At 42.3% G+C, this 17,384-nt stretch overlaps 1 protein-coding gene across 2 annotated transcripts in view; it reads right to left on the minus strand.

The window, feature by feature from the left end:
• Positions 1 to 14,083, minus strand: part of LOC121290849 (cell surface glycoprotein CD200 receptor 1-B-like) — a 72,721-nt gene extending 58,638 nt beyond the window's left edge. For both annotated transcript variants that reach the window (XM_041211853.1, XM_041211852.1), the window contains exon 1: positions 13,960 to 14,083. In XM_041211853.1, the coding sequence (XP_041067787.1) occupies positions 13,960 to 14,032 (73 nt within the window). In that variant the 5' untranslated portion in view covers positions 14,033 to 14,083. The remainder of the gene's footprint in view (positions 1 to 13,959) is intronic.
• Between the last annotated feature and the right edge of the window lie 3,301 nt (positions 14,084 to 17,384).

Below are 17,384 nucleotides of genomic sequence, written 5' to 3' on the forward strand. Positions count from 1 at the left end.
GTCAGCACAGGCCTCCTGGCCAGTTACATGGAAACAGTAAAAGATCCAAAAGAGCAAGAAAAATGATTTAGAAAGAACCTCAAAAAGCCTGCCAATAATCCTACTACAGGGCTGCTAATACAGGGCATAAACATCAACGAGTTTCAGGGGAAAACTCAGAATATACAGAGTAATTTATTACTGACAGATGCATCTGATACCAGTAGAAAACACAACTGAACTATTAGATAATAAGCTAATTACATGAGCCTAGTGGATTAGTGGCTTAGCGGATTCTTCCAGTTGCTTACATCCACTTTACTCCACTACATGGTGTGTAATTGGTTCAAAATTCTGCAGTAAAAGTTCAGCTTAGTGGTTTCTTTTTGTGAATTAAGACAGTACAATATTAATAAAACTGGTTACTCAGGTTTTAGCATGGCATAAATTAAGAACATTTAAATGAGTAGAAGAATATATACTAGTTTTTTAGATTGCTGGTATTAATACATTCTAAGGCCCTAAATTATAAATTTATAATTTATTCACCTTCTAAGAGTGTTGATGCCATACTTTTTAATTTTCATCTTTTCCCCCCTTCCTCCCTGCCCCTAGATGCAGATTGCTGTGGGCTAAAGTTGCACAGCGAAAGTTACCCTTGGGTACCTTACCTAAGTTTGATTTGTGTAGGTTTGAATAATGCAGGTTGGTAAGTTTTTCAACTAAGCAAGTCATCACAATGAGGCCAATCCAGTCCTCATCGATCATTTCCACCCGCACACTTTCCTGCCCAATGCATAAGAGTTGTGAGAACGGTGCCTCAGTTGGTAGCACCTTTGCGCCTGAGACATAAGGTCCTGAGTTCATGTTCCCTCGAAGGTTTGAGCACAAACACCTATGCTAACACTCCAGTGTCATACTGAGGGAAACATTGTCTTTGGGATAAGACGTCAAGTTGAGGCAGCACCTGCCGGCTTATATGAATATAAAATTTCCATGGTGTTAATTTTAAGAAGAGGAGTTATCTCTGGTGTTCTGGCCAATATTTATCTCTCAATCAACTTCACAAAAACTACATTGCTGTTTGTGACATTTTGCTGTGTACAAACTGTCAGCTGTGTTTCCTGCATTCCAACAGTAACAACACTTCAAAGGTACTTCACTGGCTGGAAAGCACTTAAGATGCTCGTTGGTTGTGAAAAGTGATGTTTTTCTCTTATGAGTGCGAAAACTAATAGTGGCACTCCTACAGCCTGTGGGATGAGATCAATTAACTAAACACAGACCAGGAATCAAACCTGGGATCTTATTGTTGGAATGACCCAAACCTCCCTGTCGCTTGCCGTTTTAATACTCCACCCTGCTCTCTTGCCCACATGTCTGTCCTTGGCTTGCTGCATTGTTCCAGTGAAGCTCAATGCAAAGTGGAGGAACAGCACCTCATCTTCGGACTAGGCACTTTACAGCCTTCCGGATTGAATATTGAATTCAACAACTTTAGATCTTGAACTCCCTCCTCCATCCCCACCCCTTTCCGTTTCTTCCCCCTCCCTTTTGTTTTTTCCAATAATTTATATAGATTTTTCTTTTCCCACCTATTTCCAGTATTTTTAAATCTATATCTTTTATGCCCTGTTAGTCTTATTTCACCTCACCCCCACTGGAGCTGTACTTTGTGTGTCCTGCCATCCATTCTTAATTAGCACATTCTCTTAGATAATATCACTACCTTCAACACCTCTTTGTTCTTTTGTCTGTGACATCTTTTGATCATCTGCTCCTATCACTGCTTGCTTGTCCCTACAATCACCACCCCCCACTTCTCTCCCCCAACCCCCTCTCCCCACCTTAAACCAGCTTATATTTCACCCTCTCCTAATTTTACTCAGTTCTGTTGAAGGGTCATGAGGACTCAAAACGTCAACTTTGCTCTTCTGCACCGATGCTGCCAGATCTGCTGAGTTTTTCCAGGTTATTCTGTTTTTGTTCCGGGTTCTTATTGCCCATTTATCTTACCTCTGTCAAATAAATTAATAGGGAAAGAACACATGGGCCAGGATATTGAGGTCGGTGAGCAGGGGGCAAGCCCCGCCCCCCGCTCGCCAATGCATAAAATGACGCGGGATGACGTTGGGCGGAACTCCTGACGTCACCCCACGTCATTTCCATTTTCAGGTCAGAGACGGCGCAGCCGAATTAGCTGTGCACCCCCCGACCTGTCAACAGCCAATTGAGGCCATTTAAAATGTAATTCAAGCAGTTAATGGACCTGCCAGTCCAAACTTGAGGTTGGTGGACAGGCCGGGAGCCCTGGCGGGCTTCAGAAAAAGTATGAAACCTCATCCACTGGCGGGATGAGGTTTCATGAAGGTTTTTAAAAATGTAATAAAAGTTTGAATAAAACTGATGGACATGTCCCAGTGTCACATGAGGGGATATATCAGGGAAATTTTATGTTTGTGCATTGACCATTTTTGAATTTGGCACCGATCTCCCTGAGGCAGCACCTAACCTCAGGGAGATAAATGCGCTCTTTCGTGCCCATGCACAAAAGAGCACACTCTCGGGTTTAGGGACTCCCCCCCCGACCCGCACAGGGAGCACATAGCACTTCTGAGCAGACGTCATGCTGGGCGGGCCTTAATTGGGCACCCCGATTGGAAGCACACCTGCACGTGCCCGCTCCCGCACTCACCCCACCCCACACTGACACCCCCCCCCCCCCCCCCAATGGGGGAGAAATTCTTTCCATGGTTTTTTACTTTGCTTGGCCTCTTATTAGCACATAAAAGTCCTGTTTTAGACTGATGCCAGGGTTGCCCAATAGCAAGGAGTTAAGAATTTAGGAAATGGGAGTAAGGGTAGACCATATGGCCCCTTGTGCCTGCTCTGCCAATACAAGATGGCTGATCTTATAGACTAAATCCACTTTCCCACTGACTCCCCAAATCTCTTCATTTCCTGAGAGATCAAAAATTTCTCTATCTCAGTTTTGAATATATTCAACAATGGAATGTCCACAACCCTCTGGAGCAAAGAATTCCAAAACAAAAACAGAATTACCTGGAAAAACTCAGCAGGTCTGGCAGCATCGGCGGAGAAGAAAAGAGTTGACGTTTCGAGTCCTCATGACCCTTCGACAGTTCTGTCGAAGGGTCATGAGGACTCGAAACGTCAACTCTTTTCTTCTCCGCCGATGCTGCCAGACCTGCTGAGTTTTTCCAGGTAATTCTGTTTTTGTTTTGGATTTCCAGCATCCGCAGTTTTTTTGTTTTTTTCAAAGAATTCCAAACACTCACAAGCTTCTGAAGGAAGAAATTTCTCCTCATCTCAGTCCTAAGTGATCGACCCCTTATCCTGATTCTGTGTCCCAGTGTTCTAGATTACACCGCTATAGGAAACAAGCTCTCAATATCTAAAATGAAAACACGAAGAAAATGCTGGAAAAACTCCACAGTTCTGGTGGCCTCTGTGGAGAGAGAAACAGAGTAAACATTTCAATTCCAATATGACTGTTCTTCGGACACTCTCAGTGTCTATCCTGTTAAGCCTCTTCAGAATTTTGTATGCTTCAATGAAATCACCTCTTGTTCTTCTGAACTCCAGATAATATAAGCCTATTCACTCAGCCTCTCATCGTAGGATGACCCTCTCATTCCAGGAATCAACTTTGCTGTACCCCTTCCAAAGCATGTCTATCCTTTGGATAAAGAGACCAAAGCTCTATCAATTGTAGCAAGACCTATTTATTTTTGTACTTCAATCCCCTTGCAATAAAGGTCAACATGCTACTTGACTTTCTCATTGCTTGCTGTACCTGCATGCTAACTTTTTTTGTCCCTTTTTGAGGTCTTGCTTCTTTCTTCCTTCCGTTACTCCCCCCAGATAGGATAAAATTTACACTGATGCTTGTAACATAATACAAGTATGTTTTTTGTATCAAAATTAGCTATACAATTAAATACATATATTAAGGTTTTCATTTTGTTTACCTAATCTGAATATTGGTCAGGAACTTGCGGTTGGCGAGCGGAGACGGGCCCGCTTGCCGACGCATAAAATGACCTGGGATGACATTGGGCTGAACTCCCGACGTACCCTGTGTCATTTCCATTTTCAGGTCGGCCAGGGCGCAGCCGAATCAGCTATACACCCACCGACCTTTCAACGGCCAACTGAGGCCATTTAAAAAATACTTATCATAATTAATGGACCTGCCCGTCCAACCTTAGGGTTGACGGGCAGGTTGGGGGCCCTGGAAGGCTTCAGAAAAAGCATGAAAACTCATCCACAGGCGGGAAGAGGTTTCATGAGGGTTTTTAAATATTTAATAAACGTTTCGCTAAAAGTGATGGACATGTCCCAATTCATGTGACAGTGTCACATGAGGCGACATGTCAGGGAAATTTTGTTTTTGTCTCTTTAACATTTTAAAATTTGGAGACAATCTCCCTGAGGCAGCACTTAGCCTCTTTTGAGCGCATGCGTGAAAGAGCACACTGTTGGCTGAGGGAATTCACCCCCCCCCCCCCATCCGGACTGGGAACGCCTAGCGCTTCCTGGCAGACGTCACGTTGGGCGGGCCTTAATTGTCATGATGGGCGGGCTTTAATTGGCCCGCCCACATAAAATGGCAGCGTGCCCCCGATCAGGGGTGCCGATCAGAGGCATGCTTGCTTGCACCTACTCCTGCACTTCTCCCCCAACAGGGGGAAAATGTTTCCCCTTGTTTCTACAGCTGAGCAACAATTCTAACAATACATGGGGGAATTGAATTAAAACTTTATTGAAATTTGGGAGAGAATTATACATTTGGCATGTGGGGGTGGACCCGACATGCTGGAATGTAAAATGACATGTGGTATTTTGTTTGGCGGGCGCACGCCGGAGTTGATTTGTGCCCGCCAATAATTGAAAGACCTATTAAGGCTATTAACGTGGAAATATAAAAAAATCAAAGTTTAAGGAAAGGGTAAGAGTGCAGGTTAGTGATGAGGCTGATTGTTACCAAAAAGTGAAAGGAAGGGACAGTGTGTGAATGCCATATTGAACCAAAGAATCATATGAGGGTAGGGAAAATTGACAATAGGGCAAACTTAGAGGCTTTGTATCTGAATGCACATAGCATTCAGAATAAATCTAATGAGTTAACAGCACAAATAGAGATAAATAGGTACAATTTGGTGGAGATTACAATGACGTGGTTGCAGTGAGAACAAGTTTGGGAGTTGAATATCCAAGAGCGCTCAGTGTTTTGGAAGGATAGGCAGGAAGAAAATGGAGGTGGTGTAGCTTTGTTAGTAAAGGAAGAGATCAGTGCTATAGTGAAGGATGATATAGGCACTGGAGAACAAGACGTAGAGGCAGTCTGGGTAGAAATAAGAAATAGCAGGGAAAGATGTCCCTGGTGGAATTAATCTATACGTTCCCAAACAATAGTTCAGCAGTAGGGCACAGTATAAACCAGGAAATACTGGGAGCATGTAAGAAAGGCACGGCAATAATCATGGGCGATTTTAATATTCATATAGACTGTACTAATCAAAAAGAGTAGCCTTGAGGGAGAGTTCATAGCGTATATTAGAGATTTTTTTTTGGAGTAATATATTGTGGAACCAACCAGGGAGTAGGCTATTCTGGATTTGGTTTTGTGTAATGAAATGAGATTAATTAATGATCTCATAGTAAAGGCTTCTCTAGGGAAGAGTGATCATAGCATGCTGGAATTTTAAGTTCAGTTTGAGAGCGAGAAACTTGAGTCCCAAACTAGTGTTCTGGAATTAAACAAAGGTAACTACATAGGCATGAGGGCAGATTTGGCCCTAGTGGAATGGGCAGGAAGATTACAAGGTCGGACTGTTGATGAACAGTGGCAGGTATTTAAGGAGATATTCAATTCCTCCCAAGTAAAATATATTCCAAAGAGGAAGAAAGATTGTAAGAGAGGGAAAAAGCAGCCATGGCTAAGCACAGAAGTTAAAGATAATATAAAGGCAAAGACTAAGGTACACCAAATTGCAAAGGTCAATGTCAGAATGGAAACTGGGAAACCTTTAAAGATCAACAAAGGGTTACTAAAAAAAAATAAAAAGTACAAAGGTAAATTATGAAAGAAGACTAGTGCAAAATGTAAAAACTGATAGCAAAAAGCTTCTACAAGTGTATAAAAGGAAAGAGAGTAGCTAAAATAAATGTTGGTCCCTTGAAGGATGAGACTGGGGAGTTAATAGTGGGGAACACAGAAATGGCAGAGATGCTTAATCATCTCATAGTAAAGGCTGCTCTAGAAAACCCATGGTATGTTGCCTGCCCAGTGCCAGGCTGAGAGACATCTCTGACCAGCTTGAAAGGATTTTGGAGAGGAGGGGGAAGATCCAGTTGTTGTGGTCCACTGTCAAGACAAATAAGATAAGTAAGACTAGGAAAGACGACCTGTTTGGGGATTATCAGGAACTAGGAACTAAATTAAAGAACAGGTCCTCAAGGGTTATAATCTCCAGATTACTATCCGAGCCACGTGCAAATTGGCATAGGGACGCGAGACTAAGGGAAGTAAACACGTGGCTAAAGGAGTGGTGCGGGAAAGAGGGGTTCCATTTCATGGGGTAGTGGCATCAGTATTGGACAGGAGGGATCTGTGGGATGGTCTCCACCTGAACTGATCGGGGACCAATGTTCTAGCCAAAAGGGTAAATATGGTGATCAACAGGACTTTTAACTAGAAAGTGGGAGGGAAGGGAAAAGTAAAACTCCAAGAAGTATGACTAATGGGAAACAAAGCAGCAAGTTAGCATGTGGGGGAGTAGATTCAACTTCATGCAAAATTATGAAAAAACTGAAAAGGAAAGAGAGCTCAGGAAAGGTTATTAAAGTCTCCAGAACACAAAATAGGACAGAGTGTTTGGAAAGGGCTAGGAATCTAACTTCAAGCACATCAGATAAAGGGACGACAATGAGAAGGGGGACAGGAAATACAGGACTGAAGGTGTTGTATTGAATGTACACAGTATATGAAATAAGGTAAATGAGCTTGTGGCGCAGATTGAAACTGGCAGGTATGATGTGGTGGGCATTATGGAGACATGGCTGCAAGCGGATCAGGACTGGGAGCTAAATATCCAAGGATGTACATCCTATCGAAAAGATAGGCAGGTTGGCAGAGGGGGTGGGGTTGCTTTGTTAGTAAGAAATCAAATTAAATCAATTGCAAGAAATGACGTAGGGTCAGATGATGTAGAATCTCTGTGCGTAGAGTTGAGGAACCGCAAAGGTAAAAAAAAAACATAATTGGAGTTATGTATAGACCTCCGAACAGTAGTCAGGATGTGGGGCACAAGATACACCAGAAGATAGAAAAGGTGTGTAAGAAAGGAAAGGTTACAGTGATCATGGGGAATTTCAATATGCAGGTAGACTGGGAAAATCAGGTTGGTAGTGGATCCCAAGAAAAGGAATTTGTGGATTGTCTACAAGATGGCTTTTTGGAGCAGCTTGTGGTGGAGCCAACTAGGGAATAGGCAATTCTAGATTTAGTGATGTGTAATGAGGCAGATTTGATAAGGGAGCTTAAGGTGAAGGAACCCTTAGGAGGAAGTGACCATAATATGATAGAATTTACCCTGCAATTTGAGAGGATAAAGCTGGAACCAGATGTAATGGTATTACAGTTGAATAAAGGTGCATGAGGGAGGAGCTGGCCAGAATTGACTGGGAGATGAGCCTAGCAGGAAAGACAATGGAACAGCAATGGCAGGAATTCCTGTGAGTAATTTGGGAGACACAGCAAAAACTCATCCCTAAGAAGAAGAAGCATACTAAAGGGAGGACGAGGCCACCATGGCTGACAAGGGAAGTCAGTGACAGCATAAAAGCTAAAGAAAAAGCATACAATGCGGCGAAGAGCAGTGGGAAGCCAGGGGATTGGGAAGCCTACAAAGACCAACAGAGGACAACTAAAAAAGAAATAAGGAGGGAGAAGATTAAATATGAGGGTAAACAAGCCAGTAATATAAAAGAAGATTGCAAGAGTTTTTTTTGGATATATAAAGGGTAAGAGAGAGGCAAAAGTGGACATTGGGCTGCTGGAAAATAATGCTGGAGAAGTAATAATGGGGAACAAAGAAATGGCAGAGGAGCTGAATAGGTACTTTGTGTCAGTCTTCATGGAGAAAGACACGAGTAACATCCCCAAAATTCAAGAGAGTTGGGGGGCAGAGGTGAGTATGGTGGCCATTACCAAGGAGAAGGTGCTAGGAAAACTGAATGGTCTGAAGGTGGATAAATTACCTGGACCAGATGGATTGCACCCCAGAGTTCTGAAGGAGATGGCTGAAGAGATAGTGGAGGCATTAGTGGTGATCCTTCAGGAATCACTGGAGTCAAAGAGGGTCCCAGAGGAATGGAAAATCGCTAATGTAACCCCCCTGTTTAAGAAGGGAGTGAGGCAAAAGACGGGAAATTACAGGCCGATTAGCCTGACATCGGTCGTTGATAAGATTTTAGAGTCCATTATTAAGGATGAGATTTCAGAATACTTGGAAGTGCATGATAAAATAGGGCAAAGTCAGCATGGTTTCATCAAAGGGAGGTCATGCCTGACCAATCTGTTAGAATTCTTTGAGGAGGTAATGAGCAGGTTAGACAAAGGAGAGCCAATGGATGTTATCTACTTGGACTTCCAGAAGGCCTTTGATAAGGTGCCACACAGGATGCTGCTCAGTAAGATAAGAGCCCATGCTGTTAGAGACAAGATACTAGCATGGATAGAAGATTGGCTGTCTGGCAGGAGGCAGAGAATGGGGATAAGTGGGTCCTTGTCAGGATGGCGGCCAGTGACTAGTGGAGTTCCGCAAGGGTCAGTGTTGGGACCACAACTTTTCACTTTATACATTAATGATCTAGATGAAGGAACTGAGGGCGTTCTGGCTAAATTTGCAGATGATACAAAAATAGGTGGAGGGTCAGGTAGTACTGAGGAGGCAGGGAGGCTGCAGTAGGATTTAGACAGTTTAGGAGAATGGGCAAAGAAGTGGCAGATGGAATACAACATGGGGAAGTGTGAGGTCATGCACTTTGGCAGGAAGAATAGAGGCATAGACTATTTTCTAAACGGGGAGAGAATTCAGAAATCTGGAGTGCAAAGGGACTTGGAAGTCCTGGTCCAGGATTCTCTTAAGGTTAACTTACATGTTGAGTCAGTAGTTAGGAAGGCAAATGCAATGTTGGCATTTATTTCGAGAGGGCTAGAATATAAAAGCAGGGATGTCCTGCTGAGGCTTTATAATGCTCTGGTCAGACCACATTTAGAATATTGTGAGCAATTTTGGGCCCCGTTTCTCAGGAAGGATGTGCTGGCCCTGGAGAGGGTCCAGAGGAGGTTCACGAGAACGATCCCAGGAATGAAAGGCTTAACATATGAGAAACATTTGAGGACTCTGGGTCTATACTCGATGGAGTTTAGAAGGATGAGGGGGGATCTGATTGAAACTTACAGAATACTGAAAGGCTTAGATAGAGTGGACGTGGGGAAAATGTTTCCATTAGTAGGAGAGGCTAGGACCTGATGGCACAGACTCAGAGTAAAGGGAAAACGTTTTAGAACAGAGATGAGGAGAAACTTCTTTAGCCAGAGAGTGGTGAATCTATGGAATTTATTGCCACAGAAGCTTGTGGAGGCCATTGAGTGTATTTAAGACGGAGATAGATAGGTTCTTGATTGGTAAGGGGATCAAAGATTACGGGGAGCAGGCAGGAGAATGGGGTTGAGAAACTTATCAGTTATGATTGAATGGCGGAGCAGACTCAATGGGACGAATGGCCTAATTTCTGCTCCTGTGTCTTATGGTCTTAATATTTTGTCTCAGTTTTCACGGTGGAGGACACCAGTACCACCCCAATAGTAACAGGTAGTGCAGAGGGTATAGAGAAGGAGGAACTTAGAACAATCACCATCACTAGAGAAAAAGTACTAAGCAAACTATTGGGATTAAAGGGTGACATCTCCCCAGGACCTGCTAGCCTACACCCCAGGGTCTTAAAGGAAGTGGCAGCAGAGATAATGGAAGCATTGGCCATAATATTCTGGATTCTGGAAAGGTTCCAGTCAATTGGAAAAATGCTAATATAATGTCCTTATTCAAAAAGGTAGAGAGGCAAAAAGTAGGGAACTATAGACCAGTTAGTTTAAATTCTGTCATTGGAAAATTGTTGGAATCTATTATTAAGGAAGTAGTAATGGGCCATTTGGAAAGTCAAAATGCAATCCATCAGAGCCAGCTTGGTTTTTTAAGAGTAAATCATGTTTGACTAATTTGCTAGAGAGTTCTTTGAAGATGTGACAAGCAAAGTGGATAATGGGGATCCTGTAGATGTAGTATATCTGGACTGCCAGAAGGCCTTTGATAAGGTGCTGCACAAAAGATTAATACACAAGTTAAGATCACACAGAGTTCAGGGTAATATATTAGCTTGGATAGAGGATTGGCTAACCTACAGGAAGCAGAGTCGAGATAAATGGGTCTTTTTCTGGTCGGAAAGCTGTAACTAGTAGGGTGCCACAGAGTTCAGTCCTTGGGCCCCAAATATTTACAATCTATATTAATGACTTGAATTCAAGGATAGAAGGTATTATAACTAAATTTGCAGATGACACCAAAATAGGTGGGAAAGTAAGTTGCAATGAAGAAATAAGTAATTTACAAATAGATATGGACAGGTTAGGTGAATGGGCCAAAATTTGGCAGATGGAGTTTAAAGTGGATAAGTGTGAGGTTATCCATTTTGGTCGGAAGAATAAAAAGACGACTTATTATTTAAATGGAGAGAAACTTCAGAATGCTTCAGTGCAGAGGGATCTGGGTATCCTCGTGTATGAATTGATGAAAGCTAGTATGCAGGTACAGCAAGTAATAAGGAAGGCAAATGGAATTTTGGCATTTATTGCGAAAGGAATAGAGTATAAAAATAGGGAAGTGTTGCTGCATCTGTACAAGGCATTGGTGAGACTGCACCTGGAGCACTGTGCACAGTTTTCATCCCCTTACTTGAGGAAGGATGTAGTTGCATTGGAGGCAGTTCAGAAGAGGTTCACTAGATTGATTCCAGAGATGCGGGGCTTGTCTTATGAGGAGAGATTGAACAGTTTAGGCCTATGCTCGCTGGAGTTTAGAAGGATGAGAGGAGATCTAATTGAGGTATATAAGATGCTAAAGGGGATAGGCAAAGTAGATGTGGAGCAGATGTTTCCCCTTCTGGGACATTCTAGAACGAGAGGCCATAGTTTTAGGCTAAGGGGTGGTAGATTTAAATCAGAGATGAGGAAGAATTACTTTTCCCAAAGGGTCATGAATCTGTGGAATTCACTACTTCAGAATGCAGTTGATGCTGGGATGTTGAATAAATTTAAGGAGGAGAAAGACAGATTTTTAATTAGTAATGGGTTGAAAGGTTATGGGGAGAGGGCGAGAAATAGGAGTTGAGGCCGAAATGAGATCAGCCATGATTGTAATGCATGGCAGGGCAGGCTCGAGGGGTTGAATTGCCTATTCCTGCTCCTAGTTCTTATGTTCTTAACAAACTAATTAATTTCATATTTACGCTGCCTGTCCAACCTAACAGTTGGCAGGGTGGCAAAAAGGCCAAGCTGCCTTCACGTTTTTTAGGAAACCTCATCCACGAGTGCTATTACAACCTGAATAAAAACTTTCTTTGAAAAATGAAAACATGTCCACTCTCATGTGACACAGTCACCTGAGGGGATGTGTTTCATTGCTTTTTTACTGTAATTACTTATTTTTTTAATAATCGCTTCAATCTCCCTGAGGCAGCTCCGTACCTCAGGCAGATTGAAGCGCTCTTTCACGTGCATGCACGAAAGAGCGCTGGACCCAACTCTCCCTCCTGCACCCGCCTGCACAGGTAGCGTTCAGCACTACCACTTGCATTCCACGCTGGGTAGGCTTAATTGGCCCGCCCACGTGAAATCGCGGTGCGGAGATGATCGTGGGTGGTGGTCGGCTCCACGACTGACACTGCACACTCCCACCGTGCCTGCCCGACCAATGATAAATCCTGGCCTTGATAGTTATTGCATGTTTACAAGTACTTTTTCTGCTCTCTGTAATTTATCTTACCCATTGTTAGGGGAAAATAAAGGGATACAGTAAGAACTTATTGAAGGGAATCAATACTTAAAATATCCAAGCATGAAAAACCTGTTTGCGTAAGTGGTTCACAGTTACAGGCCAGGCTGGACAGAGAGAAATCTGAACCCTGTACATTCTCAGGGCTTGTGAGTATCAGCAAGGCCACACTGGACAAAGAAGAATACAAATATGATCGATTGGGTGTTTTTGGAGTTAGACTGGAGCCTTAGGTTGAAAAACAACTAAGATTGAGCCTGTTTACAGCAGATAGGGAAAGAACAGACGGTCCTAGTTTAGATAGGAGGGAAGGTCTCTGCCTGGGTGAGAAACAAATAGGGACATAAGGTGCATGTACTTGTTACCAGACTTGTCTGTTTTATGTAAACCTATATGTTGACAAGATCAAAATCTGGAAACTGTTCTTGTACGTGACCAATAAATATGATGAACACTTGTAGTTTAGCAGAGTACTGTCTCAAGCTGCATTGAGATGGTTCTTCCCTTGCAATTGTTCAAATAAAACGATCGTGACCTGTACCTAAGCCTCCTGTGGTCCATTTGTCAAAATGACCACAACACCATGCTGATGTACTTTTTGTTGCTGGGGTTGGTGGAGGTCTGCTGAAGGTGGTAAATTGGTAAATTATGCTAATGTTGCTCGACTTTTCATGAAGTTGAGACTGGTAGAGTCCTGCTTAAGTTAATTGATTGTTGCTGAGGTTGGTAGAGTTATACCGAAGGTACCAGAAGGAAAAAAACAGTAAAAGCTGGGAAATAAGAAAACTGTCCTGAACTGGCATTGTATACCTTAAAATGGAACATCAGTAAAAACTGGGAAATAAGAGCATTAGTCCAAACTGTTATTTCCTTCTGGGTGCGCAACTGAGGTTAGCAAACTCTCACTGGGGTTGGTAGATATGCTGAAGTTAATACTCTTCATTGAGGTTGGTAAACTGTCATTGATTTTGGCACAGTTATACTGAAGTTAGTAGGTTGTCACTGAGGCTTGTAAAGTATCACTACTGTTTATAAAGTATCTCTAGTGTTGGTACAGTGTCACTGGAGCTGATAGAGATCTTATGAGACAAATGTGGTTTAAGGTTACACCAGTCCATTACTAATGAGTTGTGTGGAACATGACCAAGTTGCAGACCCCTGGTTGAAAATATCGACTCCAGAATTTCCAAACCAATATGATATCAGGCAGGAAATAACCCCTAAATTGGACTGCCAGGATCCAATGTCTTCTCATTTTTGAACAGACAAAATGGCTACAAAAAGAAACAGGCCAACGGCAGAATCATAACTCAATCTTGGATGCAAAAATTGAATTGTTTGATAAAGCATTTAAGGCAAGAAGTATTACTTTTAAAATAAATTACATTATTAAATGTATGAAAAGTCACTTCTAAAATACTTAAAGGCTTTAGAGCTGGGTCTGACTTGCAGATATCAAACCATTTTATGTATGATTACGAAACTGATCAAATTCAATCGTCAACCCATCAAGTGAACAAGCGTGTTTTTTAAAAATGCACTAAAGCATGGAAAATTGTACATTTTTTAGCAGAAAAATTCAAAAATGTGAAATGTTTCAACACAGGACCCTAAAAGTCTGAATTCAGGATCTTAACAAGCTATTTACGAATGACAAGGATTAGATAACAGTTCTTCTGTCACATAACCCTTTGAAATTAAGACTCAGAAAATTTTGTGAATTATTTAGCTTTGAACGGAATAGTTATGCATTGTAATCACCATTATTTCAACGGAAGCAGTTATAAAACAACTTAAACTTAAAATAGAAAATTTTGAAAAAGGTAAAAAGATACTCTACCAAACCAACAGGCAGTTACGAAGAAAGACACAATGATAGTAGCTTTCATATTGGTATCCTTCAAGCCATTCATTTCTGCATAAACAACATATTTTGCTAGCCACCTTCTCTGCAAACAGTTTCCTTGATTTCAAATGTTTGCAGTTGGCTGCATTCAAACAAGGTACACAGCCTTTGCAGTCAGCAAGATTTGCATTTTACGTAGATAACTTCCTCTTGTGATAAGTTAATGTAATATGCTGTTCCTACGCATCGAACACTGCACAGAGAAAGCCTCATCAAGAAAGATACGAGATTAAAAGTTCCAGGCTGAGAAAAGAAAATATTAGAATTAAACCACCAGGAGCTAAGAATCACCCTGGACTGGTTCTGGGAGAATTAAATGTCTACTTAAAGGACAGTGCAAGGTATATCTGTGAAATGTGTTTTCAGTTTTACCAAAAGGAGAAAGAGAATGTTATGGTTTATAGTTTGAAGCATTGCTTGCCTAGAAAGGTAGTGCTTAATTAATAGCGCTTTTAGCCATTTGTTACAGTAAAAGTCTTAAATGTGAAATCTGGACATTCAGCTATTGACCAGAAGTTCGAATTTATTCTTAAAAGTTATCGGTCTCTATGGAGATCATAACAGGGGTGAAGGAGGGGGTGAACATTTTGGGGGTGAGGCTGTGGTGGTTGACAGGTCTACCTAAACACAATGCAAGTCAATGAACTGAAAACAGACTTTAAGGGGCATGTCTTCAGTTCATAACGGAAAAGGGGCCATGACTTTGCTGCAATTATACGCGACACTTCTGACTCTGATTTTTGCTGGATTCAAACTGGAGCTAGAACTGGGAGGTACAGGGCACCAACATAAAATAGTAAGTGGGCAGATTAAATCACAGTCAAGTAGTGGTGCATTTGCTCTACTCTTGACTGTGAGATCTGGGCCATGGAATTCGATGTCAAGTCAACCCCTGAAAGTGAAATAGAGAGAACAAGAGATTTGATTAAGACACAGAAAGAACGGTTTAAAAAAATGTTTGGGTGCAATTGTCCCAGATTTGCAGTAGCAAACAAGAAAAAGGATGTTTTACCCGCTGGCCCCAATGGCGGGTTTTCACGCTGTATCATCCCAACCCCACCTCATTAATCATACATTCCAGGGAAACATGGTGAGTGTAATAATTGTAAGGTAAACACTTCTTACTGTTATGGGGATCATGTGACTGTACAGACAAATCAGCCCTAAGCATAGGGAATGGATCTTTTTAGCCTTGGTCTTGAAACAAGCAAGTAGCATCATCTGGAGTCTACAAATAAAGTTTACTGTTTCTTACAAGAAACCCATACTGCACTCCACATTTATTACAGCGGGTGGGTTCTCATTCGCCTGCCATGCTGTCACCCCGTTGGGTATCACATTTCAAGTTCAGCCCTTTTCTTCACAGCTCTCCACAGATGCTGCCAGATTTGCTGAGTTTTTCCAGTATTTTCTGTTTTTTTTTCAGATTTCCAGCATCCACAGTATTTTGCTTTTACCCATCACACATTCGCTGGCATCTCGCTCGCTGTCAGCTCAAGGTACATCACTCTCACACACACATCTTCACATCTTCATCTGGCCTGATGTTCTCTGAAGACTGCCTCCTCAGCCCTCATCATCTTGAGGCCACTCACACAGATCAGCTTGTGCCTCCCCCCTCCTCCCCCACACACACCCCAGTATAGTCCTTGTCCTCAAGCCTCTTCCCTTGCCTGAGGCCACTTCTCCCTTTCGCCAAGCAAGCCCTAGCCTTGTAGCCATTGAGAAGCCACCCCCATCATACGGCTGGTCTGGTAGATAGAGGCTGGCCCCAGAAAGCCCCTAAAAGTGATGTGGCATTGTCTGTGAAACCTGGTGCTGATGACTGCGAGTACTGACCAAAGCAAGGTAGGCAAACAAACCTTGAAGTCACGAGTGGAGTGCAACCCACCAGCTGCATGTCGCTTATGTACAATTATGAAACACGTCGGCATGCAATCATACTGCATGCTCAGATGATCCAGCATGGGGGGATGATTCCGGCGAGTTGGACGTATAATGATATGCAGATGTTTTACAATGAGGTTCCCAACGTCCGACGGCAGGAAATTCAGCCCACCATTGACGTCTAGAGCGGATGATCGCAAACTGGTTTCATGATGTCATGAAACTGATTTTTTGCCTTCTTGCCATATTGTCCGCTCATGCGGCCAAACATGCCTGATTCCAATGGGCACAGAAAATTTCGCCCTTAGGTATTTTACCTGCTTCAAATCTCCAACAATAATTAAAAACTGGAGGAATGATCGTCTGCACTTGTAAAAGTTAATTTTCAGAGGCAGAAAGGTAAACTGGTTCTAATTAAAACACATTATGCCATTAAAAGGGTACTTACACTGAAATTGACAAGTCCTAACTTTTTCTCAGGAATTTAGTGCATGTGTGTCAGATAAGTACAGCAACTTCACACTGTTCATTTCTCTCAGTGAGATGTCGTTTTCAGGAAACCTTCGGAGCAGCAGGACATCTCAGAAGCAAAAATAAAAGCAAAAAAGATAAAAGCAAAAAGCTGTGGATGCTGTAAATCCAAAACAAAAACAAAAATACCTGGAAAAACTCAGCAGTTCTGGCAGAGAGACCAAACGCTGACTGGGTGACCGCTTTGCAGAACACCTTCAGTCTGTCCGCAAGCATTACCCAGATCTTCCTGTCACTTGCCATTTCAACACTCCACCCTGCTCTCATGCCCACATGTCCGTCCTTGGCCTGCTGCATTGTTCCAGTGAAGTTCAACGCAAACTGGAGGAACAGCACCTTATCTTCCGACTAGGCACTTTACAGCCTTCCGGACTGAATATTGAGTTCAACAATTTTAGATCATGAACTCTCTCCTCCATCCCCACTCCCTTTCTGATTTTCCCCCTCTTTTTTGTTTTTTCCAATAATTTATATAGATTTTTCTTTTCCCACCTATTTCCATTATTTTTAAATGTATTTCCATCCATTGTTTTATCTCTACCTTTTAGCCTTTTTCGATTCCTTCACCCCACTCCACCCCCACTAGGGCTATCTGTACCTTGCTTGTCTTGCTTTCTACCCTTAATTAGCACATTCCTTAGATAATATCACCACCTTCAACACCTCTTTGTCCTTTTGTCTGTGACATCTTTTGGTTATCTCCACCTATCACTGGCTCTACTTGTCCCACCCCACCTTAAACCAGCTTGTATTTCACCTCTTTTCTATTTTTCCTTAGTTCTGTTGAAGAGTCATACGGACTCGAAACGTTAACTGTGTTCCTCTCCGCAGATGCTGCCAGACCTGCTGAATTTTTCCAGGTATTTTTGTTTTCATCTCAGAAGCAACTTCTTCACTTCCACATTTAAATGCACACATTTACCTGATTTCTATATAAATAA

The sequence above is a fragment of the Carcharodon carcharias genome, chromosome 18, assembly GCF_017639515.1.
Source record: "Carcharodon carcharias isolate sCarCar2 chromosome 18, sCarCar2.pri, whole genome shotgun sequence".
Taxonomy (NCBI): Eukaryota; Metazoa; Chordata; class Chondrichthyes; order Lamniformes; family Lamnidae; genus Carcharodon; species Carcharodon carcharias.